Source organism: Girardinichthys multiradiatus, chromosome 24 (genome assembly GCF_021462225.1).
Source record: "Girardinichthys multiradiatus isolate DD_20200921_A chromosome 24, DD_fGirMul_XY1, whole genome shotgun sequence".
In the NCBI taxonomy this organism is placed as follows: Eukaryota; Metazoa; Chordata; class Actinopteri; order Cyprinodontiformes; family Goodeidae; genus Girardinichthys; species Girardinichthys multiradiatus.
Window position 1 is genome coordinate 19,085,615 of NC_061816.1, and position 27,870 is coordinate 19,113,484.

Here is a 27,870-nt window from a genome sequence, read left to right on the forward strand (position 1 = left end):
AATACTGTATGTATATATGTATTCACACCTCTAAAACTTTTGTCACAATAAAGCCAAAAAGTGTATTTTATAGGGATTTTATGTGAAAACACAAAGTAGTGCATAACTGCAGTAGAAAGAAGAGTGAAGTGAAAGAAAAATGCTATGTATTTACACTGCGTCGCCCTAAAATACCATCTCCATGGTAACACATGGCATCATGCCGTGGAGTTGCAGGAACAGCAAAGAGATACAATCTGAGCTCAAGTCATTTTGCCAAGAGGAATGGACAAAACCTTCAGGCTGTAGAGGTGCCGAATCTGTTAGTATATTAAGATTAGTAATGGGAGAAAAAATATATATTTTTTGATGGATCAAGATGCAGCCATGGACAATTCTAAGTCAACAAGCAAACAAAACATAAAAAGTTATCTTCAATTTGAGAAATGCAGAAGGTGGAACTCTGAAGCATGTAACTGCAGTGCACAGACAGTCGTGTTCAATAAATTAAAAGTACTTTTTAAAAGAAAACTACCTTCAAACATACTTTTCATAAAGCCAACACTTCTGTATTAAAAATGTTTTTATGGGCCTGATGTAACATTCTAATCTTAAATGTCGTGTTTTCATTAGCTGGAAAATCATAACTAAAGGAATCAATTGAGGTGATTTGGACATCTCATCAAGATGAATCCTCTTCTTCTCTAAGGTGTTCCGAGCATGTTTCACTGGGAGCAGACCCTATGACAGACCCAGAACTTCCTACAGGCACTATATATTTATTTACCTTATGGGGACCCGCCAGAAGAAGATGGACAGTGTTTCTGGGAAAAGGGATGTCTGGATTTCCATCCTGGACCGGTCACTTCCATGGCCAGTGGATGAAGTGCGACTTTTTGATTTAGGAATTTAAATCTACTGTGTGAATGACGCAGTCAAACAAACTCAAGTAACTGCAGAGTGCTAGAATGGAAAAAGCAACAGATCTGATCACCCTAAATGGTTTGTGCAGGTACTTCTTCAGTCTACATAAATTATTAAGTTGCTTATGACACAGTTGTTGGTTCACTTTTGTTTCTTGAATTGACATTTCTTGACAGGTACCGACCATAGTACATCCAGTACACCCTTCAGCGCCAAACCTTAGGTTAATATTAACTAGTTGATATGTACAGAATTTGCTCTCAGTCTGTTACTTATCTGTGTTTTCCCTACTGCTACCAGTTTCTCCTGCTTCCTGCAAACCAGTTTTAGTAGCTACTCGCTGTCTAATGGATAACACCTCTTCACTACACTGCAAGTACAAGATAAGTTAATTTTGGACAATACTTTAATAGTAATAATCCTTAGAACACAATGGGCTCTCTAGTATGCGTCGTAAAAACTAAAGCAGCACTTCCTACACTGGGTTCATAACAAGGCTTCAACCTCATCATGGTAGGCGCTAGCATGTTATCTTCTAATTTATACAGTGCTATTCAAAAGTATTTAAACAATTCTGCAAAGAAGAGTGGGTCAAGGTTTCTTTGCAGTATGCAAAAGACAGCTATCACAAATGCTTGATGGTTGTTGCAGCTTTGGGTGGCACAAGTAGTTAAGTTTTGGGGGAAGGTTTTTCCTTAACAAATAAAATAAGAAACTGCTTTTTGTATTCACTCTGGTATCTTTGTCTGACAAACCTTTATTTGAGGATCTGAGACATTTAAATATGACCCGAAAGATTTCAAATATTGTATATATATGAATCATTTTAGCCTTGACAAATAAATAAACAAACTTTGCCTGAGGTTTTCAATAAACCAGCACATACAAGTAAACTGAGAATGCAAGCACTGAGTCCTATTTTTCATTACTTGTGTTTTGGAAGATATTGTGAGGAAAAACCGTTTTTGGAGTTGTTTCTTGCCTCGGTATAGTTTAGCGGGTTTCTTACTGCGTCTATCAAAATCTGAACCTGAAGGTGAACATTAACATAAAAAAAAACATTACATAATTAAATAAATATAAATACAGCACAGGGCTATCACCCTATCTCCCAAGGACAAGTTGTATTACTTTGTGAGAAATTTCTGGTTTTGAGCTGAAAGAAGAGAGCATCTGGGAATTAAATCATTTTACATTTCAAACAACTTTGATGTCCTCTGACAGTAAAAGCCAAATGAGGCTGTTTTAACTAATCCTTCTCGGTTCTCAGACATTTCTAAATGGATTATCTAGTTGGCTGCCTAATACCATTTCATTTTCATTTTGTCACAGAGAGTCCTCTACCCATACATCACTCACACAAGGATTCAATTAGCATGACAGTAATTAAACAAGGGGCTACTTCTCCCTAAAATGCATACCCAGTTATTTGACTGCCTGCCAGAAGAACGAAGAGTTATCCATGTAGATATTTTTCTAGGTTTATCGTTCTCACTTATTAATATATCTAATTATTCCAAAGAACATGTAGTCCCCATGCTTACATGCAACTGATAATGTGATAAAGCTATGCAAAGTAATTTAATAGGTCATAAATCAATCAGGTCGATAATTATCAAAAATCAGTCTGAAGGATAAAGTCTTCAACTTTCTGTAAGATTGATTCAGAATTAGAACTAGAATTATCAGCACTTAAAAAACTAATAAATGTACAAATAAGCTAACTAATAAGCAGCGACCAATCGCTTTTTGCGATTGGTCGCTGCTTATTAATATGCAAAATGAATCACACTAAGCTCTATCTGCAAATGGTTAATTAAGTAAAAACATATACACAAATAATAAATACTAAACTAACTCAACTCACCTCTACAATTTAATTGAACATTTTATGATGATGCAATAAATGTTTAAAAGACATTACATAATATTTTGAATGGTTATCAGTTATCAAGGGTTTTTCAGTCTATCATAAGCCTCAACAGCTTAAGGGGAAAGGAAAAAATGGGTAAATTGACATTCTTGGAGCCAACTTTGATCCATCAGCTTTAAGCACCTGAACTCCGAGGGACAGAAATGGAAAGAGTGCCTTACTGTGGTCTGAAATCTGGCACTTCTGGTCATGCTCTTCCTACATTTCCATCTTTTGGTTTAGGCTAAGAGGTAGAATCTCAGCTCAAACTGTTGTTATTTTAGCCAGAGCATCACTTTTACTGGCAAGCTGTTGGTTCAGGCTCTGATCTCTATAAATGTCAACTCCAGTCCTTGAGGACCAACTTTTGTGTTCCTGTTTCAAGACACATGAATCAAATTACTGTAATACCTGCTCAGTATGCAATCATTTGCAAAAGAATTCTGTTATTGACTTAACTATTTGATGCAGGTGTGTTGAAGCAGAAAAGCATTTTAGTAGCAAGTAGCAGGACTCCATCCATCAAGTTCTGGAGACCCCTGTTTTAAAGGTCCCCCATTTTAAATTTGGAACTGTAGTGTACAATATAAATAAACCTTTATTGCATCTAATCCAAAAGGGTGATCAGTCCACTCTGATCTGTTCAGGCAAGGCTTTTTATAGAGTTCTCCGTTTCTGTCTTTCTGATATCAGAACACAGCACCTCAGGAATTGTGCTTTTAGAGGAGGAGACGTCATGAGGTCTGAGGAACCAATCATGTCACATCATGTAAGCCATGTCACATTAGACAGTGAATGAATGGATGAATTCCGTTATTTAAGTCACTTTCTTTAGACAGAAACTGAACAATCTCTAGCTGTAGACACAATATCATCTCATGACAAGTTTTTGTCACAATTGCATGTTTCTAAGTCATGTAATCCATTGAATAAAACAATTTAACACAGTGATCAGTCTTTAAATTTAGCAGCTATTAAAATACAATCATTAACTTTAATGAAACTAGTTTTTTTCAGTTCTATCCATGAGGAACCAAATAGTCCGTGTTTGAGTCTGTTTTTGTTATTTAAACTGGTCTGATCTTTTGTTTACCTTCTGTTTCCTGTAGCCTGTCCCACACCGGTCTCTAGTTTTCCCTGATTGTCTGATCTTGTCGTTTATTGGTTCCCCCTGCTGTTCCGTTTGTATATATGTTCCCTGGTTGCCTATGGTTTCGTTATCATGCGTAATGTTACGTCTGGTTTGTGGTGTTCTGGTCTGGTTCTGTTTTCCCTGCCTGGTCCTTGAGTGAGAGTGTTTAAACCTCAAACTTACCTACATACGTCTGGCTCCAGCATCCTTGCTCTGCACTTTGGTTCTACCAAACGCTCATTATGACAAATAAGTGCTGTTTAGTATTCACATAATTTGACCCTAACCTAACAATGTCATAAAACACTGCTTGTTGGAGCTCTGATGATGCTACATGCAGGAAAAGGGGTTTATTTTGAGTAGGAGTATCATCAGCTGAGGACACTATGAAGTGATCTGGAGAAAAGTAGTTAAAGTCTTTAACAGGTGAAACATCTCTGGCCTACAAATCTCTTTCAGACTGCATCCCTTCCCTTCTGCCCAAAGAAGTGTTCAGTGCTGCTGGAATATTAATATGTAGATGTTGATAAATGCATCACCTATCAAATGTACAGTGCACTTTTGGGGTAATTTTGATTACTAGTCACCCCTGGAAAGGTTCACCACTGTTCCATGCTTTCTCCATTTGTGGATAATGCCCCTCACTGTAGTTTGCTGGAGTCCCAAAGGTTGGGAAATGGGGTTGGGACTCTTAGCAGACTGATAGACATCAATGACTTTGTTTCTATTCTCTTCTTGAATTTCTTCAGATCTGGAAATGGTGTGTTGCGTTTTGAAATATTCTAGCCTCTATCTTGTTGTCAGTCAGGTACTATTTAAATAATTTCCTGACTCTTCGGGTCTTGCAGTTTTAAGTGTGTGGGTATTGGAACTGAGCTAATAAAAGTTATACATTCATGATTTAACAAGGTGGGGGGATTATATTTTCACATAGGGCCAGGTTAAGATAAATTAAATCATCACTTGAAAATAAGCAAAAGCAGACTTTGTCTTGATGTTACAGGAAGGGTGTAGTGACTACCACAGTAGTACTTTTCAGTAAACTCAGACAAATGCCCATATCCACACCCACAAGCACATGCAAAGATGCAAAGTCATACACACTTAAGCCAGCAGTATCCCAAAACCAGATAATGATCAGGTGTCCTGGGGCTCTCCGTCCCGCACCTGTTACTTTGAGCAGCCAATCACACATCAGCCCTGGTGTCCCAACAAATCCAGAGCTCGGTTCTTTGAAGTGAAATCTAATTATTGCTGCTACCCTTCTCTGTGAACATTTTATGTGTGTGCGTCTGTTCTTCTCTCTCTGGGCGTGATTGTGTGTGTATGTGTGAGCTCGCACCTATCAAATCTCCCTCGAACATGACAGAAGCAAAGCGGAGGAAGAAGAGGCTGCTTTCATCTTCTTCCTCCATTTGCCGCCTTAAACCTCAGCTGTGACATGTGAGGCATTTTACTGTGAGGCATTTCATGCTGCTGATGACTGTAGGAGTTAGCATTCTGTGTTCATCTGAAAATTTACAACAAAAAAGATTCACATTTGAAGGGCTAAAAGTGTACTTTTGGCTGGTATCTGCAGCATTATTTGCATCTTAACTATTTTAGTTGTTGCATTAATTTACAATTGTTATACAGCACCCCACACCCACATTTTGTGATGTTGCAACCACAATCTTTTGTGTTTTTTGCATAGATATTATGGGATAGACAAACAAAAGTTAGTGCATAATTTTGGAAATCGAAGAAAAATGTTAAATGGATTTTGGCATTTTAAACAATAAGAATCTGAAAAGTGTGGCAAAAGGTTCGACTGACCGCAGCACCTTTTTCAACATGTTTTTTATGTACTCTGTATGGCGTGTAGCAGATTTTGAACAAAACTTCATGCTTTCTTCTCACGTATTATTGTTCTTTATGGAATGCATGGTGTCCTTTCAAGAAATTCTCCAATGTGAGTTTTGAAACTCTGCAGGTCCCCCAGAGCTACCATGGGCCTCTTGACTACTTCTCTGACTAATGCTCTGAATAGAAATGCAAATTAGATTTTATTTGTACAAAAATGTGGAAAGTCCTGTAATCTTTTCTTTCCACGTCACATTCATGCTCTACTCTGTGTTGGTGACTTTAACAGTCTTCAAACCTCATTCCCAGACTCCTCCAGAAGCACAAGTTCCCTAAGTGCATGTTTCGCACTGACTGATTATCAGGTTTTGTGGACCTATTTACATCTCTGTGTTTTGTTCTCATTTCTCATAAAGCAATCCTCAGCCAGCACCTGCGTCTTGTCCATGAAGATAGATAGAGAGCAGGAAAAGCTCTGCAGCAGGATATGAAATATGCTAATGAACCGGTGTAATAAAAAGCTATCATTACACATGCAGGAGAAAAGAAAATGGGAAATTTGCAAGGGGGTTTTTGTGCATTTCAAATCTTGATGTGAGACAAACATCCTTCCTAAAGGGCAGCATTTAGTGACAGTAAGAAACTGAGCTCCCATCAAGATGGTTCAAGCTGTGTTAAGACATCAGTCATAATGAAAACAGAGTCGCTGGTTTATGTGTTGCTCACAAAGTGCCTTGGTGACTTTAATAACACATTTAGGCAATGCATTTCCACAAAAAAGGCAGCCTACAAAAAAAAAAAAACAACTCAGTAAGCATCTCACTGCCGGGAAAAATGCAAATACAAAAAATTCCTGTTTATTAAACTATGGCCTGCAGGGACAAATACAAAGTGTTTCATTAGAATAGGTATTTATCTCCTTTCTTTTTAACAGTCTTTAATATAAAATATTAGGAACCCTAGATTTAAATTCAAAGGAACAGTCCTGGCTAAAAATTTTAAAATTGAAACAAATATGTATATGAACATTTTACATTGTTTAAATTATTGGGCAGGGTAATCAGATGCTAGAATTGGTTGAATTAATTTTAAACTGTTGATTTCATGGGGCAATATAAAATATTTTCAATTGGGTTGAAACCTGAACTATTGGAGAATAGCTCCAACCTCCACTAATGTGTGTTTGGGATAGTTGTCCTGGTGGAACACACCATTGTGTCCAAGTTTCAACCATCTGACCCAAACCCTTACCCTCTGATTAAAGGACATTGGTTCTAATATTCAGGAGCAACTAAGGCTCAAGCCTGTAATAAACTGAAAATGGTTAAAACACAAAGTGAGTTTTACATAAATTTTTATCAAGGAATTACCTGGCTGATGTCTTGAGATGTAGCTTCAGTATTTCCACATAATGTTCCTTCCTCATGATGCCATCTATTTTGTGAAGTCCACCTGTCCTTTCACTTGTTTCACCTGTCTTTCCTGAATAAGATGTTGAACATTTTGGTCATCGTTGCTTTAGATCATGATGGCCTTAAATGAAAGAAAACTGCTGCTAAGATCCAGAAAGTAACGTTTCCTGGATCATCGAGAACGTTCAGGTCAGAGGGTCAGTTGCAGGACCTCCAACAGTGTCCAGCGAGCGCTTTACCTACAATAGCATTTTTTGGAGGTGAGGTCTGTTCTCTAACTGGGCTATACAGTATTAATAGTTTTTTATGTTTTCTATTGTAAAGATAAGATTGTGTCCATACAGATATTTAAAATAAATAGAACTGACACAACCTGCATTTTTCTTACATATCAGAATCAGAATCTGAATCAGAAATGCTTTATTACCAAGTACGTTTTTGGACATACAAGGAATTTGTTTTGGCGTAGTCGGTGCAATACAATACAAATTAAATAGTATAAACATATCTACAATATAATAAATATATGTGCGCAGTTTTAAGTGAGTGAGAGTAAATGTAGAGCAGTATAAGATGCGAGAGCGGTACAACAGTGCAGGTGATCATTGTGCAATTATGGCAGTGCAAGTAAAGCAGGAGTCCAAGCTGAGCGTTAATGTAACACATAGAGTTACAGGTTACAGGTGTCCTGTCAGCAAAAAAGGGGGGGTGTGGGGGAAAGGGAGAGTGTCAGGGTGGTTTCCGGGCTTTGTTAACAAGGCTGGTGGCAGAAGGGAAAAAACTGTTCTTGTGGCGTGAGGATTTGGTCCAGATGGACCGCAGCCTCCTGCCAGAGGGGAGAGTCTCAAAGAGTCTGTGACCGGGGTGGGAGGGATCAGCCAGAATCTTCCCTGCCCACTTCAGGGTCCTGGAGGTGTACAGTTCCTGGAGCGACAGTAGACTGCAGCCAATCACCTTCTCAGCAGACCGAATGACACGCTGCAGCCTGCCATTATCCTTGGCTGTAGCAGCGGCGTACCAGATGGTGATGGAGGAGGTGAGGATGGACTCAATGATGGCTGTGTAGAAGTGCACCATCATAGTCTTTGGCAGCTTGAATTTCTTCAGCTGCCGCAGGAAGAACATCCTCTGCTGGGCTTTCTTGATGAGGGAGCTGATGTTTGGCTCCCACTTGAGATCCTGGGAGATGATGGTTCCCAGGAAGCGGAAAGATTCCACAGTGTCAATTGTGGAGTCACAGAGGGTGATGGGGGCAGGTGGGGCTGGGTTCTGCCTGAAGTCCACAGCCATCTCCCCTGTCTTTAGAGCGTTGAGCTCAAGGTTGTTCTGGCTGCACCAGTCCAACAGATGGTCCACCTCCCATCTGTACGCGGACTCGTCACCATCAGAGATGAGTCCGATCAGGGTGGTGTCGTCCGCAAACTTCAGAAGCTTGACAGACTGGTGACTGGAGGTGCAGCTGTTGGTGTACAGGGAGAAGAGCAGAGGAGAGAGAACACAGCCTTGGGGGGAACCGGTGCTGATGGTCAGGGAGTCGGAGACGTGCTTCCCCGGCCTCACGCGCTGCTTCCTGTCAGACAGGAAGTCAGTGATCCACCTGCAGGTGGAGTCGGGCACACTCAGCTGGGAGAGTTTCTCCTGGAGCAGAACTGGGACGATGGTGTTGAAGGCAGAGCTGAAATCCACAAACAGGATCCTGGCGTAGGTTCCTGTGGAGTCCAGGTGCCGGAGGATGAAGTGAAGGGCTAGGTTGACTGCATCATCTACAGACCTGTTGGCTCTGTAGGCAAACTGCAGGGGGTCCAGGAGGGGGTCGGTGATGTCTTTTAGGTGTGAGAGCACAAGGCGCTCAAAGGACTTCATCACCACAGAGGTCAGGGCGACGGGTCTGAAGTCATTAAGCCCTGTTGTCCTTGGCTTCTTGGGAACAGGGACGATGGTGGAGGACTTGAAGCAGGCTGACACATGACATGTCTCCAGTGAGGTGTTAAAAATGTCTGTGAAGACTGGAGACAGCTGATCAGTGCAGTGCTTCAGGCTGGCTGGTGAGACAGAATCCGGTCCAGTAGCTTTCCAGGGGTTCTGTCTCCTGAAGAGTTTGTTGACGTCCCTCTCCTGGATGGAAAGAGCCGTCCCCGGCGTGGGTAGGGGGCTGGTGGGGGGGAACTTCAGGGTGGGGGTTGGAGGTGCCAAGGCCCCTCTTGAGGATAGGGAGGTGGGGGTGGTGGATTGTGGCTGCAGCTTTTGGGGGGTGTTATGGGGGATGGTTGCAGGACTGTCCCTTTGTCTTTCAAAGCGGCAGTAGAACTCGTTCAGGTCGTTGGCGAGGCGTCGGTCGTTGATGGAGTGGGGGGCTTTCGGCTTGTAGTTGGTGATCTGCCTGAGCCCTTTCCAGACAGACACAGAGTCGTTGGCTGAGAACTGGATTTGGAGCTTCTCAGAGTACAGTCATTTGGCTTCTTTCACTGCCTTGCCAAACTTGTACTTAGTCTCTCTGTATGTTTTTGTCCCCACTCCTGAAGGCCTCTTCCTTATCCAGTCTTAACCTTCTGAGTTTGGCTGTGAACCAGGGTTTGTCGTTGTTGTAACTCACCCTGGTGCATGATGGTACACAGCTGTCCTCACAGAAGCTGATGTAGGAAGTCACAGCCTCTGTGTACTCGTCCAGACTGTTGGTAGTAGTCCTGAACACATCCCAGTCTGTACAGCCTAAACACGCCTGGAGATTCTCCACAGCCTCACTGCTCCACTTCCTTGTCGTCCTCACAACAAGTTTGCAGAGCTTTAGTTTCTGCCTGTATGCAGGAATCAGGTGGACCATGATGTGGTCGGATTGGCCCAGTGCAGCACGTGGGACGGCGTGATAAGCGTCTCTGATGGTGGTGTAACGGTGATATTTGGACATCACTGAACAAATCTAATCATATACATAAACAATATGTCTGTAAATTGTAACCCCTACATTTATAGCCACATAAGATGGCTAAAATTACACCTCGGAATATCACATCAGGTGCACATGATAAGAACATTATTACTCAGCATTTTGACAGAGGTTTGCTATGTTTAAACATTAGAAATTTAGTTTAGTATGCTCCTGACTGTGGAAATGAGAATGAACAACATGGTGCGATTCACAGACTTGGTACTGTTGATGTGAAAGCACATGCCTGTATAACACATGTCTGACTTTAATGGGAGTTATGCAAGAGGAAGCATCGCACAACAATAAAACGGGTATTTAGGGTCGAGGTAAAGCCATCCCTGAGGTTGGAAACTTAGAAGCATGATGGGGCCTCACTGCAAAGCTGTTTGCTGCAAGTAGGATTTATAAATAATCAGAAAGCTACATTCTAGTGACTTAATTTAACAAAAACATTGTTTATGAAATGTGGCAACATTAATAAATGAGACTATGGGGCTATTTTGATTTGGTTTCTTGGAATATGATAAAGAAATCTCCTAACATCTACAAACTCAATTACAAAGTAAAGTGCTCTGATGAGGTAAACTAAAATGTTGAGCTGAAGATTGAATTACTTTTTTTTAAATATATTCTAGCACAATCAAAATAAAAAATCAACTACATTACAACCTAAAGACTTAAATATAATCCCAAAATGTTAATTTTATGTACAATCAAAACATATTCCAGACAAAATATGTTTAATTTGAATTGCACAGCATTATTCAAACAAACATAATTTCTTTCGGTGTAAGTTCCTCCTGTCAGATGAGGCAAAAGTGAAACTTTTTTGGCAAACGAGCCAAGTGTGGCAAAGAATTAACACTATGCATCACCCAGAGCACTCCATCACCACTGTGAAACATGGTAGTGGCTACATCATGCTATGGGGATGCTTTTCTTTAACTAAGGGAAAGGTGGATGAGCTGAATATAGGGTAGTCCTGGAAGAAAGCCTGTTAGAGGCTGAAAAAGACTTGAGACTGAGGCAGAGAGTTACCTTCCAGCAGGAGATTGATGCAAACAGTCAAAGCTCGTAGAGACATGCCCAAAAAACTTGAGGCTATAGGTAGGGAGTGAGTTGGGTGGTGGATACAAATACATGCCATACTTTTCAAATACTTATTGGTGAAAAAGTTCAAACCACAAATCTGTTTTCCTCCATTTCAGTGTCACTTTATGTTGGTCAGAATCAGAATCAGCTTTATTGCCAAGTTCGTACATACAACAAACAAGGAATTTGACTCCGGTACACTTTGCTCTCTGGGTTTCTTTTGTTCTTTTGTTTTTCTGCATATATCATTATGTCCATAAATACACATACACACACACACACACACACAAAGGTGGATTTGCAACTTCAGTATGAGGGTGTTTGGTACTCTATTGAATGTTCAACAGAGAAACAGCCTGGGGGAAGAAACTGTCTCTGTGGCGGCTGGTTTTAGTAAACAGTGCTCTGTAGCGGCGGCCTGAAGGTAAAGCTCTGAACAGTTTATGTGCAGGGTGTGTGGGGTCTGCAGAGATTTTAGCAGCTCTTTTCCTGACCCTAGACCTGTATAAGTCCTGGATGGAGGGAAGGTCAGCCCTGATTATTCTCTCTGCATTCCTGATTATTCGTTGCAGTCTGGACCTGTCCTGTTTTGTGGATGAGCCAAACCACACTGAGATGGATGAAGACAGGACAGACTGAATGATGGCAGTGTAGAAGATGACCAGCAGCTCCTGTGGAAGGTTGAACTTCTTGAGTTGCCTCAGGAAGTACAGTCTCTGCTGGGCCTTCTTTCGAACAGTGTCTATGTGTGAAGACCATCTCAGGTCCTCAGAGATGGTGGTTCCTAGGAACCTGAAGTGGTCCACGGCCGATACAGTGTTGTTGAGGATGGTGAGGGGGGTGTATGGGGGTGGTGTTCTCCAAAGGTCCACCACCATTTCCACAGTCTTGAGTGGGTTGAGTTCCAGGTAGTTCTGACAACATCAATGTACCAGCCGATCCACCTGCTGTCTGTATGCAGACTCATCACCGTCCTGAATCAGTCCAATGACAGTGGTGTCATCTGCAAACTTCAGGAGTTTCACGGACGAGTCCAGTGAGGTGCAGTCATTTGTATAGAGGGAGAAAAAGAGTGGGGATAGAACACAGCCCTGGGGGGCACCAGTACTTACTGATCTGGATCCGGAGAAGATGCTCCCCAGTCTCACCTGCTGCTGTCGGTCCGTCAAGAAGCTGTTGATCCACTGACAGGTGGAGGCTGGGACGTTGAGCTGGGTGAGCTTCTGGTGGAGGATGTCTGGTATGATAGTGTTGAAGGCCGAGCTGAAGTCTACAAACAGGATCCTGGCGTACGTCCCTGGACGGTCGAGGTGTTGCAGGATGAAGTGTAGACCTAAGTTAACAGCATCATCTGCCGACCTGTTTGCTCGGTAAGCAAACTGCAGGTGGTCAAACAGGGGGCCTGTGATGTCTTTCAGGTGCTTCAACACCAGCCGCTCAAAGGATTTCATGACCACAGACGTCAGGGCTACAGGCCTGTAGTCATTTAATCCTACGATGATGGGTTTCTTGGGAACCAGGATGATGGTGGATCGTTTGAGGCAGGAGGGGACCTCACATTTCTCCAGTGACTTGTTGAAGATCCGTGTGAAGATCGGAGCAAGTTGATGTGCGCAGGCTTTCAGACATGATGGGGAGATGTTATCAGGTCCTCCAGCTTTCTTTATTTTCATGCGCTGAAAGAGCCTGTTTACATCTTCCTCAGAGATCTTTATCGCAGGCAGAGGATCTGGAGGTAGGGGGTTGGTTACTTTATGGGAGGAATGTGCTCCTGAATGGGATGTGGAGGAGTTGGTTTGGGTGTGAACGGCTTCCTGTCATATCTGCAGTAGAAGCCATTCAGACGATTAGCCAGGCGAGGACTATTCAGGATGGGTGGGGTGGGGGGGGGGCTCCTATAGGCAGTCAGGTTTCTCAGACCAGTCCATACAGCCGAAGCGTCACCAGTAGAAAGGCTGTTATATAAAATCCCAATATAGACCGAAAGTTATGTGACAAACCATAAAAAGGTTTAGGGGTGTGAATACTCCTGGAAGGTAAGTTGTAGCCACACAAACAATTTCAACCATGACCATGTACAGATGTTTCAAATTTATGACCTAGCTCATTAATGTGATTGGAGTCAATAAAGTGAGGTTGCATAAACAATTAAAGAAGATTCACTGGGCCTGTTAAACAGTACAAATCATCATGCAGAGCTTGCAAACAAGCTGTTCATCACTCTAATTTACCACCTCTATAACTGCAAATTAGTACCTGCCATTCGTTCATCCTTCCAGGTCCTTGTGGCTCATTTGTATGATTTGTTGCATATAAAATAAAACGGATTCATAGACATGAATCAATGTTTACACTTAAGATGTTGTAATGACACTTCAAGCAGTAAAACATCTGTCCAAAGAAGTATAAAATAACTGAATTAATGCAGCACATTAAAAGACGCATGGTGAACGTAGCTCTGAGTTCTTGATATGGCCTCATGTTTCCAGCTGATTTTAACTGTTGCCATTTCTGAAACTTTATCAAGTGAAAGTTCACGAAAGAGTTGCAGAAATCAGGGTGCAGCACTGGTGGTGTAGGGGGCTAAGCGTGCAACCCATATACAGAGGCCTTAATCCTTGACATGGCTGTCCTGAGTTCGAGCCCCGGTGACATTTGTTGCATGTATTTCCATCCTCGTTTCCTGTTTAATTACTGGGAAAACTAAAGGCCCCTGGTCCTGCAAAAAAAAAAAAAATTTAATTAGTTAGAAAACTATTACATAAGTTAAAATGCTTGTAAGTATATATTTTAAGCTACACTGTAGTTTTCTTAACGATGAAAAATGCATATCTCTTCATTATATGGTTATCTTTGTGCTTCCTTAAGTTTTATATACAGGATGCTGCAACTAATCTCTGCTGAACGAGCTTTTAGGACAAATTTACAAATGTGGAATTTTACACACTGTAAAAAAAGTTTTTTAATAGTTTTTCCTTTTCAAGGTGTTTCCTTCAAGTGGATACTGGCTGATCGAGATCCATTTTTTTGTTGTTACCACTTGTGGAACAAGTGATCCCATTGGAAACGCGTGAACTTTTGTAAAGGGAGAACTTTAAACTGAGAACTGCATTGTATGGTGATTCAAATCACAATCACATTGTGGCATTAGCTGTGAAACAGTACGATATAAGTGGCAATTAAAATGAAGATATTTCATACGGAAGACCAAAGATACGGATGAATTGTTTTAGCCAGAAAACAGGTTTTAAGGCTTGAATTTCTTTTTCCCTCCCAGCTAAATCCGTGGAAAACATGGCACCTGGTAAAATAGCATCTCAGTCATCAGCTAATCAGTTTGGTGCTGCGTCAAAACCATTTGATGGAAACAAAGACCCTGATCAGAGTCATGGATCCTACACTCACAGTAGCTGGACCGAAGCCATGGTGGATTCTGTTGTGTGAACAGAGTCACAACTGTTAGTATCACTAGCAGGAATGAAGTGAGCGAGAGGATAAATATGGCTGAGATCCTCATTGGGAGTTTCTTAGAGAACAATGGCAATAATAACCCCAGGTATTATGAAGGAGTAAGGGTTTTAGTGTGGTTGGTGAGTTTCACCTTTCTTCTTCTGTTTTATAATCCGGGTTTTAGATTTGATCTTAATCAGTTGGGATGTCATTTACAAACTGGGTTTCTACTGATTTCAAATGTACATGCACATATCGTCAGCATTAAAAACAGGGTCAGAGTTGTACCCACACCGGTTACCAATCACCCGATGTTTTGACCTTCCTTAACATTACATGAAGCAAAGCAAAGATGTAAAGAAATTAAGCTTGCCACGATTTAAGTATTTGTTTAAAGTAATAACATCTCTTTACTGTTTTACATTTTGTCATATTACATCCAGAAACTACAGTGTATTTTATTCAGATCTTATGTTCGAATAAGGTGACCTTTGAAGGCAAGCCATTGCATTGGATTTCATTTATTGGACTAAGATTCAAAGGGGGTTGAAAAACCATATTTGGAAAGAGATTTAAATCTTTTCAGGATTTGGGAAGAAATCCTAAAAATATATATAAAACAAAATGTTTCCCAGTATTTCAGATGTTCGGGCAAATATAAATTAGCCTGGCAATGTCCATACACAGTAAAGAACCCAAATGCAGCAACAGTTGATCTGGAAACTGCCAGGCAGTGACAATGGAAATAAGTTGGATTCAAACAAATCCACAGAGACACCAAAACCGAAGCAAAACAACATAATCTCTAGTTCTGCAAGTCTGGCAATCAGCAGACCTGGCTGTGACTACTAAAATTAAATCAAAAACCAGAGCAAGTGGCATTTGATCCACATTTAATTAACAAAGGGGGTCATTACTTTTCCACATGTGGCCATGATGTTTTTGATGTTTTTTTTTCCTTTGTTTCTATTGACTTCTGGCCCAGAAGTTATCCAGCATGACACAGAGAAGAAAAAAAAAAAAAAGGGTATGAAAAATGGACACAAGAAAATGTAGTCTTAACATAAATTTGGTGTCTTTGCTTATAAAAACTACTGAAATGTTTAATGTCACTGCAGAGACTTCTGACTGTGACGCTTAAACATCCTGATCTAAGCTGAAAACCAATGAAAGCTGAAATTCTCACAACCTGGTGCACCTCATTGATCAGCCTACTGTAGACTGTCACACACATACACGTTTTAATTAATCTCACATCAGTAATGGAATATTAATTGTTAGTCTTAAGTCATAAACATAGAACTGAAGTCATTTCCTTTTGACAGATATTAACACTTTCTGCCAAACCTGATAGATGAAAGAGTCACACCAGACTCTAAATCCGATTTCCCCCCCCCCCCATCAATCCCTCTGTCTCTACAGATTTTAAGGAAAATGGCAGATGTGTCGATTTCTACAGTTTTACCAGACAGTAAATATCACTGTTCTCTGGATGATGCAGTGTGAAGCCAAACTCCAGTTTTACTCACTTCACTCAGTTTTAGTTCTGTGTACTACACAGTCTTTTCAGGACAGTAGACTTGGAGGTTTTGAAGTTATACCACAATACACATTTCTTCTGCACAGGAAGTCAGAATGCATTGCTTAGCTCTTTCTGGGTGTAAAGAGAAGCGGCAGTTTTTTTTTGCTTTACACAAACTCCTTGAACCTTTTCACATTTTGTCAAATTAAAATCACAAACTCTTTACAAAGTAGCATGTATGTTCTTTACCTGATAATATTTCTTCAATGATCTGAAACACGGAAAAAGCAGAAAAAGACAATCTGTTAGAGGGAATGTTTTCTCACAGCACTGTAGGTCTGGACTTTGACTGGGCCATTTTAAATCATTCCTTCATATTTTTCATGTGAAAATCTCAATTTCAGCATTTAGAATTCTCAGTCCTTTTTATCCTGGGATTTTATAAAGGTATAAATACAAAATTTTGATATGAGTTAATAGTAGAAACAATTGAAACTAAATGTTTACATACACTATAAAATGATACCTTTTTTCCTCTGACATTAAATTTAGATTAGACTTCCTATTTAAAAGGTCTGTTTTTTTACTTTTAACTAGGAAGTTTACATACATTTATTAAGTATTTGGTAGAACTGCCTTTAAAGTGATTTGCATATAATTTTTGGGTATCTTTCCATAAACAAAGTGAGAACAAAAACAAACATCTGCAGATCATCATAAGGTGAGCCTCCATTAAATTCAAATGTTATGAGTCATCTGGATATTTTCAAAGTCTTTTAAAGTCATAGTAATCTTAGTGTCATTATTTTCAGAATAGATCTGACCCACATACAGAAGAACACTCTGAAGAACTACTGAATCAGTGAAAGGTGTTTTACTTACAGCAAAATCAGGAACGTGAACAGGTGAATCGCCAACCGTATGGAAAGAGGGGGAAGAGAACTGGTGAAACAAAGAACTATGATGTTGCAGAACTAACGAAAGGTAACTATAGTAATCAGGAAAATGGATTACTAAATAAGTGCAGTCAGGTCACCAGGGGTAGAGGGATTCAGGGACCAGGTTTACGAAGAGTAGTAGTCCAGATGGTTTCACTGATGCTGTTGAGCGAGCTTAGTGGGACCAGGAGTTAATTCAATGTTCAGGTACTTGCGTTGGAGGGTGGACAGGGTACGCTAATGCCTTGGTTCAGAAGACGGAAGAGAAAACAGGAAGCTGCCAGCTTGATCCTAGGCCAGATGAATGGCAGGAGTCAGGAAACGCAGTCCTTAAAACGTAAGTAATCTTGATCGTCCAGAAACTTCTGGAACCGAAGTCAGTGTTCAGCAAGGTAATCAAAGATTCATGTTTTAGCTTGCGAAGGAAAATACACAAAGTCAGCTTGTAACAAAAACAAAGCATAGCTTAGAAGTGGCTGAGCTTGTTACCACTGAAGACAAACACTCTGGCATCGAAGTGCTGACAGCCTCCTGCTTAAGAACTCCTCCGTGCAATCATCAGATCAGTTGCACCTGTCACCAGCACACCTGAGAAACTCCAGCACCATCTGAAAACTGAAAACAAAGTTGCAAGCACATCACAAAAACACACACTGAACCCAGACCCCGACACTTAGTGCATGTAAACTTCCAAATTTGAAGATTATGGTAAAAAAAAAAAAATCCTCTTTAGTCTGGCACTTAGCAAATAGAAATACTTTTGTTAGTCTTAACTGACGTGAAGCTTAAAATGTTTAGTCTAATTTAATGTCAGACAGTCAGATATCAACGCTTATGGGTCAAGCTTTAAATGTGAAGCTTGGAAACACCAGAGATAACAAAAACTAATGAATGGAACCCTTACATTTGCCAATCTAACCAATCTGTTATAGCACTGGTTGTATGTTCAGGGACATTGTGCTCCTGGAGGGTAAACATTCTCCATAGTTTCAAGTCTTTCGCACCTTGTAGCAGGCTTTTTTCCTCTGTATTGGCCATCCCTACATCATGATGCTGCCACTACCATGTTTCACAAGAGGGAGTCTGTTAGGAACGATGTACACTGTTATTTTTCTTCTCCACAAAGTATTTTAGATATAAGTAGCTAATGTACTAATGTTTGTGATTGTAACAGAATAGAAAGTTCAGGGTGTGTAAATATTTTTGATAGATATTGTAAAGGTTGGTTTAGTGACCCTATATAAGATGGCTAACAGCAACAATTTCTTCCTTATTATAATATTATTTCTATAGGTAAATATTTGTGTTCCTAACTGTAAAATATAATATTTTAAAGATTTTATATACCCAGTTGTTTTAACTCACATCTAACAAGTGATGTTGAATTAATATATCATAGCATTAGAAATTGGTGGTATGTGTTTTTTATCATGGCTATGAGTTAATGATGCCGAAAATGAGATCAGAAAGTTTTGAAATAACAAAATGATGTGTGGACTGAGCTAATGAACTAAGGCAATCTGATGTACAACAAAGCAGGCATATGCAAGCTGTACCTTAAAGATTTAATCAGTTTAATGAGAAAAAATATCTGATATAGAGGACAGGTCAAAGAAAACCTCTGCAGCTGGTAAAAAGATTAATATATTAAATGATAGGCCTTTAATTGAATCTATCTTTTAGAAAGAAATCCTGGGAGAACTGTTTAAAAGATTGAATCTAATCTTTTTTACTGCAAGTCTGTGGAACTCATTTTTAAGATCTATACAGTTATGTGGATTAAAAACAACTTATGTAAGAAATCTTTCAGAATATAAGAATAGGTGAGGTTAATGAATTATATATTTTTAAAAGGCAAAGATATGTAAGTATTCAATGGATGAATCTCCTTTATAGCCTATGTCTAGAACTGGTGAAGGCTGAGAGTGAATCATATAGTTTTTTTAAAAAACAAGTCTGACCTTTCGCTCAAGGCTAAAAAATACGTCAGTCCTAGCTCCTTATTCTGTGAGCTAGACTTCTAGACAGCATCGTTTTCTGAGTGTCATGAATCCTCGCAGTAACTAAATACATAGGTTAGTGGGCCACTGAAGTCCAATATAAACCTCAACACCTGTACTCGCTCATGTTTCTACTGGTGACTCCCGCAGAGGCTTATCTAAAAAAACAAAAAAACATTTAAAGGACGAAAAAGGTGTCATAAGAGACTCCAATCAAATCCTCATCATACTCTTTATGTCAGCATCTTCCCATGATAGTTGCGATCCCTCAAGATTTAATTGGAATGCCTTTGTCCTAAAATTGCCTTCATTCTTCATGGCATAGATTCAATAAGATATCTGAAACATCGCATAGAGATTTTGATCCATATTGAAATGATAGTATGATACAGAAACTGCTTTTTTGGCTGAACATCCATGATCGTAATCTCTCATTCCACCACATCCCAAAGGTGCTCTATTGGATTGAAATCGGGTGTTTGTGGAGGTTATTGGAGTACAGTGAACTGATGTTTGAGAATCTATTTCTTTTTGGAATGAAGCCCTTCTGTCTAGTTGTTTAAAGGTTTTGGAAGCAGTAACGTCTATTCAAGGGTAAAAGTTTAAAAGCAATAAAAATTAGATGCTTTTGTTTAGCAATAATACTTTTTTGCTTTGTGTTTAGATGTGCTCTCTGTTATTCAAACTAATACCCAGCAGCTAACTGACAGTAGTTACTATTTCCCTCAATGTGTTATTTCGGGCTTGTGTTAGGTTGCCAAACCAGCAGGTAACAAAGAAAATATAAAAACACTCTCCAAAAAAGTGCTGTTGAGGATCTTCAACATTTTACAATTAACATCAAATTAAACAAATTCCGAAAAAAAAGGCCATTGCTGTTCCTTTATCTTTATATGAGTTCTACGTATTAGTCCTCATAGAACCCGTTATCTACAACTATTCTGTACTTTAACCCTTTCCAAAGAGGGCCCAGTGATCATTTTTACAGTCTGACATGTATATACCGCACTCAAACTGCAACCTGAAAACCTTAGAACTTCCTTAGGTCTCCAAGCAACCAGCACAACAGAGGATAGGTGCAATTTGGAGATGTGGTTCCTTCCTTTTAGCCGGGAGCTCTATTTTAATGGCCATTACTATGTGCCAAAGCCCTGAATATTAGAAACGATTTGCAAGAGTGATTGGCAGCTGTGTGGTGAGATGATTTTCATTGTATCAATTATATAAATAATAAACTATCAGAACCTTTATTTGGAAGTTTTGTGCATGGTCCAAACACCAAAGACCTATTTTGCCGTATTATGGATAATGGGGAGCCCATTAACTATCCAGGCTCCGACTGATTTTGATGTCAAAGCATATTCTTCATCCTGTGTGTGGGGGTTTAAAAAAATCTGTTGTTTTGAATCTATGAAATAGTTTGTACAAAAGATGAAACTTACTGGATCCTATAAAAAAAGCAAGCAGAGTTTTGAGTTTCTTTCATGTCTGTTTTCTTTATTTTCCTGCTGTGTTGCCATTTTAGTGCATTCCTTTGTATACTTATTTCTTTGTTTATTGTGGTGGTTTATTTATCTCCATTCTGCTCCTCTGTTAATTGTTTCTCCCTCTCCCTCAGCTCCCTGCTTTCACTGTCCTTAGCTGTTTTTTCCTCTGATTACCCTTCTGGTTAGCCTGGCATTTCTCCTACCTGGGCTGACTGTATTTAAGCCTCATTCTTCTCATTGTTCCTTGCTAGATTCTTCCGTTGCTTTGCCTCATTTTTTCCATGCTGGTACGATGTGTTCTTTTCTCTTCATGTCATCCGTTCATCAGTGTGTAAGTAGGCTACTTGATTATTTCTTTATTTAAAACACTTAACTTCACCTTTCTGCATCTGCTTTCCTGCATTTGAGTCTACCCTAAAACCCAAACCACACAGCAGATGTTTCACCTGTGAATTGGTTCAGCTCATCAAAGACAAAGCACAGTATTCTGCAGCCATCTCTAAGCTGTTATGTGGCTGTGTCTCATGTTTCACAGGCTGTGATTCTGGCACACAGGGCATCCAGGGTTGCACACTTGTCTCTGGAAGAAGACAAACAGGTGAGAGTGCCAATGTCTCACTTACGTATTTAAATTAGGAAGTGTTTTGATGGTTGGATGAAGTGTGGTGGCATTGCATTCATCTTTGTGAAGAATGATTCATACTGCAGGTTGCTAATGAGCGCAAACACACCTCAGTCTTACTTAAACAACAAAGAAAGTCGATGAGAGCCAAATGTCCTTTAGCATTCCTGGCAAACATTTGCCAAATTCCAGGAAATAGGAAAATCTTATCTAGAAACATCACAGCAGAAACTTTCTGTTGAAATAGGCATAGCAAATACGGTGACCAAACCCATCGCGGAGGAACAGCGAGGCACATAGAGAAATATGATTGTTTCCTCTGCATACTAACGGCACATCCAACGATCATGCAGAGAGATGGTGCAGGGAGGCCAAGAAAGCAGGAGTGCTCAGGTTCAAGGAGACAGAGCTATCCATATGTTTATCTGACCGGAAAGGAGAGACTGATGGATGGGAAAAGATGGCCTTGTTTACTTCTCATCACTGCAATATCAAGGGATGATGAAGGGAGAAACGAAGGAAGGCAGGGGAGCAGAACAAAGGGAAAATGAGGGCAGTAGAAAGGAGTAAAAGAGATGGAGTTGAAACAAGGCAGTATCACTAAAAAAGAAGATAAATATCTGGTACAGTTGTCATTTCGATTGAACCTTTTCACATTTTGTCACATTACAAATGAAAATGTAATCTATTTTATTGAGATTTTTATGTGACAAGCGATCACAACATTGTGCATAACTGAAGTGGAAGATGGTACACGGTTTCTGCAAACTGCAGCCTGCAAGTGACTATTTAATCTCTCTACAGTGGCTCTGAATACTTTAGTCTAAAATAATAAGGAACTGAATAATATTTAAAAAAATAAAAAATGCTGGTTTTAGAGGGTTTTCTGTGTTGTAATGCTATATTTGCATAGAATGACCACAACGGAATGATAATGCAAAAATGTATTTTTTTCATTAAGTCGTGAAACATGGATTAATTAATTAAAGAAAATGAAGTTAGTCTCTTTTTGTAAAACTTTGAGGTTTTTTTCTTTATATGAAAACATAGAAGTAGAAGTAAAATGGTGATTTTACAATTTAAAAACTCCCTCCAAAAACTCCAGTAGTATATAATTATTTAAAGTTATGTTATATTTATTCAAATGATCACAGCTCTGAACATATACACAAACGGCTTTTTGGATTCTACAGGTTTATGCCTAAACTGAAAGACCAGGCAAGGAGAACATTAATCAGAGATGCAACCAAGATGCTCTAGAGGAGCTGCAGAGACCCACAGCTCAGGTGAAGGAATCTCTCTATTAGTTGTCCTTGAAAGGACAACAGATATTTATTTGAGGGTATCACCGTAAGGGGTTGAATAAAAATGCATGCCAGACTTCAGATGTTTAACTGCAAAAACATGTTGAAAAGCATGTGTCAAATTCCTTTCACTTTACAGTTATGTCATATTTTGTGATAATCTATCACACAAAATCCCAAAAACATACACTGAAGTTTGTGATTGTGACATATATTTTTTGTTAGTTTCTTTTTTACCTCTTTATTTGCATACTTTTCATCAAATTCCTTTGAACTGAATCATTTCAACCACGTGTAAACAGATATGGAATTTAAGAAAATCTGCCATACTTAAACACATGGAAGTGTTTTGGGAAGAGGACTGACCAGAAAAGTGTTTACTAATGCCAGCTTGATTCTTGTGCCTGATGTCATCTCACCTTAAAGCAGAATTTGCCCTTTTTCTCCAGTGCCCTTTTTTGATCACTGTTTATTATTCAAATGTGAAATTCTGCAGTGGAAGTCCATCCTTCAACCAAGCTGTTTGGTGAACACTGGATGGTATAAGTCATAGATCTGGAGCTGCAGCTTTAGTCTGAACGGGCCATGTATGTATTTAATACCTATGTGTATTTCTGGTGTTCTCTTTAGGACCCTGTCGCACCTGCAGGTCTTGTGAAGCCGTTGACGTCAGCGATAGGTCCCCGCCGCGCGGCGGCAGCGGTGCCCCTCAGGCTCAGCGTCCGTCCAGCGCGCATCGCAGGCAGTTGCGGCACTCCAGTCTCACTCTCTCATTGCCGCTCCGTAAGAACCAGGCACACCTAAAGACCTTCTCTCCCACGCATGCACCTCCCGCTTCAGCTGTGAGCCATCCTCGCCTCTCCGCCCCAGCCATGTCATCGGCCGTCACGGAGACGGAGGAGTCGGCGCACAGCTCCCCGCTGACCCCGCTGAAGCTGGTCGGGCTGGTGTGCGTCTTCCTGGCGCTCTGCTTGGATGTGGGAGCCGTGATGAGTCCGGCGTGGGTGACCGCCGACGACCAGTACTACCTGTCCCTGTGGGAGTCCTGCTGGAAGCCGGGAAGCTATGAGAAGTGGCAGTGCAGCAGCACGCTGGGCTCAGGTAATCAGGCGGAAACAGTCAAGATGTTTGGCTCCACTTCTGTTCTTCTTGTTACTACAGGGCTGATCTTGTTTACGTAGCAGGGAGGTGATCTATGACTTATTGTAACATGATCGAGTAAAGGATGCTCCTTTACCTCTACAGATGGACATCCTGACATGTATGAGTCTAACTGAAACAAAGCCTCTTCCAGACGGTCTCTGATCTCCTCCTCTGCTGGGAGCTCCACATTAGGTACTCTGGATCTGAAATGAGAAGCTTTTATCAGGGAGAAGCTCATCTGATGGAATTACACTCAAAAGGACTTAGGGATAGTTTATCTCTTTTCTCTATGAAAATGAATCATAATTGTTGAAAGCTTTTGTTTCTGACAAGCTGCACCTAAGGTTTCTTTCAAAGTTCACACCTTTCATGTTAGGGACACGCTCGATCCCTCACTTTCACAGTGATAGTTGCTGTATAAAATAACATGGCAAACGGAACCCTAGAACTTTCAAATATTTTGTCATGTTAGAACCACATGCTTCAGTGTATTTTATCTCGATTTCATTTTTAGCGACCAACACAAAGTAATGCATAATTGTAACGTGAAAGGGAAATTCTAAATGGTTTTAATGTAGGTTTACAAATAAAAATCTGAAAAGTGTGGCATGCGTTTTGATCCACCCCCCTTTGAGGTATCGTATCTGCAAATAATGTTAGGGTATACCTGCACATCTAGACACTGAAGGCGTCTGAGCAGCTACATTTATTTTATTTATGATGGGCAATGAAACTTAGATTTACCTCTCATTGGGTTTTATTTTCTAATTTCTGCTTTGGAATTTCTTAAACATTCAGTGCTGCTGAGACTGCCACCAGAATCACTGTTAAAAAAGTTATCTGTAATAGATTGAGTGTTTTGTCCCTGTAGTCTCAAGACGTGGACAGGATTCCTACAATGTCTAATAAAGTCAGGAATTTGATTTTAGTTTTTTCCAACTCTGGAGTATGGAAAGTATGGAAAAAGAAAAAAGACTGGAGAAATGTGTATATTTTCATACTTTATTCCCTATCACATTTTTAAAATGCACTTGTGTTTGTGCCCTTCCTTTCTTCCTTCCTCGTATACTTCCTTCCCACCTTCCTACCTGTCTTCTTTCTTCCGTCCTTTTTTCATTTGTTCCTTCCTCATGTCATTTCTTAATTCCTTTCTTATTTCACTCCTTGTATCTTCCCTTGCTGATGTTCCTGCATCCTTATCCTACCTCTCTTTGTCCTTCTTTCAGTTGTGTCCTTCACCTTCTTCCTTGCCTGTGTCCTTTCTTTTACTCCTTTATTTCTTTGGTTTTGTTCTTCTCTTCTTTTCCTCTATTGTGTCCTTTTTTTCCATCCTTTCAGTTCCTTGCTTTGTCAGATTTTAAACCCTATACAGGGTTCCCAATACAGATTTACCTGTCATTAATGCATGGTCATGCATGAATTTATGGCCATAACTTTCAAAAGCCTTTCCAGACTAAGAACTTTGGAATGATTAACCTGGTTGGACCTCCACATTCATGCTATGTCACTGCTTCAAGTGTCTATTAAGGTCAGTCATGCTAAAATATAGTTAGCTTGTGTGTGTCTGTTACTGCCTCCATGTTCTTTGATTCCTTCTTATTGTAATGTGTGAGACACATTCCTGACCCCTGCTCTGCCTCCTTAGCAGCTGTTGTCCTGTGACCAAGCCACTTGTTGCTTCTTGCTTTCTAACAAAGTGAATATATATCGACTATTGAAGATAAGTTTAGAAACCTTCATGCAAAGGGTAATTCTAAGTGTGGAGGGCATGTCCTGTTGACAGATTCTCCCACCAGAGCTGTTCATCTCTGCAGCACCTTCAGAGAAACCATGGGCCTTTTAGCTGTTGTTCTGAATAAAGCTCTCCCTGCCATGCCTGTCAGTTTAGGAGGACAGCCGTGTCTTGGTAGGCTTACAGTTGTGCCATTCAGCATGTGCAATGATCAAAGCTTGGGCCATTGTTGTATAACCCAACCCTACTTTGGTCCCATTGAAATATATTGAAGTTTGTGGTTGTAATGTGATGAAAAACGTTTTACTTTGTTTGTTGCTAAAATGTTGCATGCTTGTTCTGCTGCAGGGTATCAGCGTATTCACACTTTCCTGGCAGGTGGAAGACAAAAATGTACATCTGTCCAGTTAGAAATGTACAACAGGGAACAGACAAGCTTTTATGAAAAAAGGAATTCATAGAGAATGATTAGTTACAGCATGGGCTTAAAAAATGGGTCTCCCCTTCTGTGGAATTACAAATGCATTTATTGCTTTCTATGAAACCATTTTCAAGTAAGTTCTTAATCATTTTCGAAATTGAAGATTAATTTTCAATTTGTAGTTTTCAGTGCTTGGCAGCCTTTTCATCTGGATTAGATTGGCATAAATTAAATATTTACCATTTAGACCTGGAAAAGAATGACCTGCCCTAAATACAGATTCTGTGCCGACACAAAAATAACACAAATGACTCATTGTTGTTTTTTTTTTTTTTTTTTAGTAGAGTAAAGGTCTCACAGATCCCAGATTGAGTTGTGTCCTGCTGGAAGGTCAACCTTTGCAGTCTCTAATAAGTCTTCTTCTAGGATTGTTCCGTATTTTACTCCTTTCCTCTTCCCATCTATTCTGGTCATCCTTTCTGTACCTGCTAAAGAAAAGCATCCCCACAGCATGACGCTGTCACCACCATGTTTCAAAGTTGGGGCAATGTTTTCAGAGTGATTTGCAAAGCTTATATTTGGAGCATCTTCCTTCACATATTTGCTGTGGTCCCCTACATGGGTTGTGGCAAACTTTAAACTTGACATTCTTTGACTTTCCTTTTTGCCACTCTTCCACAAAGGCCAGATTTAGTGCACGACTAATCTGTTTCCTTCACAAGATTATTTATGATTCAAATGCTACTAAAGAACATCAGCTCTCTGGGGTGGTGTCATTCACCTGAAGGTAATTATTCCACATGTTATTGACACCAAAGAAGGTGTGGAGGGAAAAAAATACTGTCTCACTCTTTATTTTTCCATCATCCCCTTGCTTTAGATGTGTTGTCACATTCAGCAGTATTTTACCAAGTGGTAGTGAGGCTGATCTTAGATGCTGAAATAGATTTAGAGATAATGAAGGTCTAAAAACCATTTATTTGAATGATCTCAAAGGTATTGTGCGTACAAGCCCTGAATACCTAAGAGATGACTGATGCTATGTTTGTACACCTGTTTTTGTGGCACTCTTGTATGTGAGGGAGGACTGGATTGAGTCTAAGTGTGACAGAAGGGGAGTTTCAGTGTCTGCATGCATGTAAATGGTGTGTGCCAGTAAGAGGCTGCCATCTTGAGCTGACCTATTTCTGGACAGTCTTCTATGTAGCCACTGTAAATATTTCATGTCACACTCTGATTTCTCTGTTGTTGCGTGTCCGTTCCCCTTCCTCTCTCATGTACGGAGCACACACACACCCCTCCAACACACACACACATTCTTTGCTTTTCACACATACCTACTCACATCCATACTCCAGACCCAGACTCTTTAATTAGGTGTCTGCACGGTTTGTGTGTAGAGGTGTTGGCTGATATGTGTGTGTCTTACCGTCTCACCCGCATTGATCTTAAAACTAAATTCCTTCTTGCTTGTCCCAACTTTCTTGGATTTATTTAATCGGGTCATTTTTCCATTCACTAATGATTCTATTTTTGTGGTGATATCAAACTCAACTGAAAGTTGGTGCAAAAAGCTATGTTGACCACAACTTTGGAAGTCAGAGACTACATTTGTCTGCCAGTATACACTCACCCGCCACTTTGCTCGGTACATCTTGCTTTTACTCGGGTTGAGCCACAAGAAAATGTCCTCCACATCATTACATTGCCACCACCTTGAATTGCTGATACAATTAAGGATGGACCCATGCTTTCATAATGTTCACACCAACAACTCAAGAGTCATCGGGTCAGGCAATGTGTTACCAATGTTTCACTGTCGGACTTCAAAGTTCATCGAGTTGTGCATTCAGATCATTTGTGTGGCAGCCTTGTCAGTATTTAGACGATAAAAGAAACTGTGAGAGAAATACAGGCAGGATACAAACAAGTTGTTAGCCCTGTAAGAAAACTTGCTTACCGTTGGCCCCTAACAACACTAAACATCTACTTCAAAGCTTCCTGTACTAAAAGTATGAACAGCCTTTGATTG

At 40.1% G+C, this 27,870-nt stretch overlaps 1 protein-coding gene and 1 long non-coding RNA gene across 3 annotated transcripts in view; one reads left to right on the forward strand and one right to left on the reverse strand.

The window, feature by feature from the left end:
• Positions 1-1,240: 1,240 nt before the first annotated feature.
• LOC124861709 (transmembrane protein 47-like) overlaps positions 1,241-27,870 on the forward strand; it is a 49,387-nt gene continuing 22,757 nt past the window's right edge. Inside the window, exons 1-4 of one of the 2 annotated variants that reach the window (XM_047355632.1) lie at positions 1,241-1,416; positions 21,152-21,214; positions 22,432-22,524; positions 23,173-23,643. In XM_047355632.1, coding sequence (XP_047211588.1) covers positions 22,479-22,524; positions 23,173-23,643 — 517 coding nt within the window. In that variant the 5' untranslated portion in view covers positions 1,241-1,416; positions 21,152-21,214; positions 22,432-22,478. The remainder of the gene's footprint in view (positions 1,417-21,151; positions 21,215-22,431; positions 22,525-23,172; positions 23,644-27,870) is intronic. The other variant, XM_047355633.1, reaches the window with a different exon arrangement.
• Positions 13,302-23,321, reverse strand: LOC124861710. The gene is made up of 4 exons (XR_007036723.1): positions 23,186-23,321; positions 17,074-17,744; positions 16,441-16,462; positions 13,302-13,938 (listed from the first exon to the last, which is right to left on the reverse strand). It is a non-coding gene; the product is annotated as an uncharacterized LOC124861710 (long non-coding RNA).